General features: G+C 49.3%; 1 protein-coding gene across 1 annotated transcript in view; it reads right to left on the reverse strand.

Annotated features, from left to right (window-relative positions):
• The window catches only part of LOC103385464 (metabotropic glutamate receptor 7-like), a 25,837-nt gene that overhangs the window by 8,649 nt on the left and 14,495 nt on the right, over positions 1–2,693 (reverse strand). The window contains exons 5-6 of the mRNA XM_008319365.3: positions 2,461–2,598; positions 1,240–1,440 (exon numbers count right to left, since the gene is read on the reverse strand). Coding sequence (XP_008317587.1) covers positions 1,240–1,440; positions 2,461–2,598 — 339 coding nt within the window. The remainder of the gene's footprint in view (positions 1–1,239; positions 1,441–2,460; positions 2,599–2,693) is intronic.

Consider the following 2,693-nt stretch of genomic DNA (forward strand, 5'->3'; position numbering starts at 1 on the left):
AAGCCGTGTGATAATGCAGCACCTGGGGATGGAGGCCTTTAACGGGTGAAGCTATAAACGGTAGAGAGGGAGGAGCAGCGGTGCACGGCCCGACACTGGACGGACGGACGGACGCACAGATGGACGGATGGACGGACGGACGCTCCACCTTCTCATTCATTCTCTGCCTGATGGGAGTTTCACCTCCTCCACTCTCTTCACTTCAGCCTGTTTATTCCAAGGACATTCCAGAAAAGGCTGGAGTCAAAGGAGGAGGAGCAGGAGGAGCAGGAGGAGCAGGAGGAGCAGGAGGAGCAGGAGGAGCAGGAGGAGGAGGAGGAGCAGGAAGTCTGGGCTGGAGCACACGTCTTCTTCTTCTTCTTCTTTATAACATCCTGGGTTTTTGTTACTTCAGTTCCTTTAGTCAATACTAGAGTAGAGTCAAAGTAATATTTAACAAATCTGAGTACTGTGTGTACTGTGTGTACTGTGTGTACTGTGTGTACTGTGTGTACTGTGTGTACTGTGTGTACTGTGTGCTCTCTCACTCCTCAGTTCTACGTCTTGAGCACAGAGAGGAGACAAACATAGGACACCCTCCCCCCACTCCCCCCCACTTGTGTTGTGGTTCCAGCTGAAATGTCATCAGAGCAGCGATGACATCATCCTGTCAGAGACCAATCAGAGGGTGAGAAGGCAGGTGGAGGAGGACAGACCATCTATGAAAGACGGCTGAGGTGGAGACTTTATTCAGGGCGGGGCTCCTGTTGTCATGGAGGTGACCCCCCCCCCAGTGACAGAGGGTTGTTGAGATGATGATGATGATGATGATGATGAAGATGAAGATGAAGATGAAGTCTCGTGAGGTTCCGTTCCCTCAGACTGCTGTAGAACTCCAGCCGTTCTCACAGAACATTTCACACTTCTTATTTTAAACAGCCAAATTTAACCGGAACATTCTGTGAAGACACCGTGAACCTGGAGACAGACGGAGCTGCAGACGAGAAGCTTCCTGTCATCCTGGACGTCTCCTCATCAAATGTTGACCTTTGACCTGTGATTTAACCTTCAAAAATGAAGCATCTTCCAGTCTGATCCAACGTTGAACTAAACCTGTTCAGAAAAGTGACCAAACAGTGACAGGAACCACAGGTGCCTGAAGAACCAACCCAGTACTGGTACTGAACACGTAGAACATCAACAACCAACCAGTGTTAACAGGTCAAAGGTCAGGTGCACAGCATGACCAGGTCATCTTACCGTTGAAGTTGATGTTCCGTATGTACTTGAGCAGAACTTTTCCCTCGGCAGACTCCATCTGTGGGCAGATGCCCAGGTGGTCTGGACAGAGGTCCTTGTGCATGTGGTGGAGCGCGTGGGCCATGGCGTACACCGCGTCGATCACAAACTGGACCTTTCCTTCCTGCTCGTACTTGGAGTGGACTCCGATGCGCTCCTGACCTGAGAAAAAAAAAAAAAAAACAGGATCTCCAGGTACTTTTCTATTTGGTTCCTGTTCCTGTGAACATCTGAAGGACTTCCAGCCCAGGAGACGGTGCGGCAGAAGAACATTTGATGTTAGCTCTGGTGTCTGTACCAGGACTGCTTTAGCTAATGCTAACAGCATTACCGCATAAATATATTCTATATATATTGAACAGTTTTCTCCAGATGGCCAACATTATGAATTAGTCCTACTGCTTAGCTGTGCAGAAATGTTGGTGTAGTTTGTGTAGTTTGTGTAGTTTGTGTAGTTTGTGTAGCTGCTGCCCTACATTGTGAAAAGACAAATGAACAGACTGTGGGTTTAAAATACAACAGAAATATATCTAGGGATTGTAGCTGTGGTTTCATGGACTCGCTCCACATCCACTCCACACCAGTGTCTCCTGTCCCTGATGTCCACAGACCGAGGACACACCAGTGTCTCCTGTCCCTGATGTCCACACAGGAAGTAGATCCTGGAGCTGCACTGGTTTTTCTGTCACCACATGTACAGTAAGAAGACAATCGTACGGTGTCACTAATCACAGGCGCCACCTACTGTTGGTAGAGAACACAGTCTAACACCAGTCAAAACGCTGTAGTGTTAGCTGTCGCTAAAGCTACGTAGAGCTAACACCCTGTTTATTCATGTTGTTGACAACTCCCCGGTGTAATAACCTGTGAAAATACGGAGTACTCTAAAGTAATTACTACAGCGTACACACACCGAGAGAGAGAGAGTGTGTGTGTGTGTGTGTGTGTGTGTGTGTGTGTGTGTCAGCTGACTGGATGAAGGCAGGAGATTCTAGGGAAACAGACGGTCACTGTTGTAGACTGTGGTCACGTGGTCTTCACTCATTCTAATAATACCCTCTCTCTGCTGCCCCTGCTGGCCACTAACACCTGAGGCTGCCAGACACCGGCCCCGTGGACAAAGGTCACTCAGGTCAAGGTCACTCAGTGAGGCTGATGGGGCGTCCGCTCGGCCACACCTACCTGTGCACTTACGGCTGCTGTCCTCCCTCTTAGAGGAGCTGAGCAGCCTGCAGTCAAAGTTCTCCTCCCAGAACTCAGCAAACCACACGTTCCTGCGATTGTTCTCCAGGGTGAGGCCCGTGAAGTACTCATCAAACCCTGGGAACCAAAACACAACGACTCAGTTCAACACCAGCCACCCACCATTTAAAGCAGCAGCAGCAGTAACATCAGTACCATCAGTAACATCAGTA

The sequence above is a fragment of the Cynoglossus semilaevis genome, chromosome 10, assembly GCF_000523025.1.
Source record: "Cynoglossus semilaevis isolate Cse_v1.0 chromosome 10, Cse_v1.0, whole genome shotgun sequence".
NCBI classification, from domain to species: Eukaryota; Metazoa; Chordata; class Actinopteri; order Pleuronectiformes; family Cynoglossidae; genus Cynoglossus; species Cynoglossus semilaevis.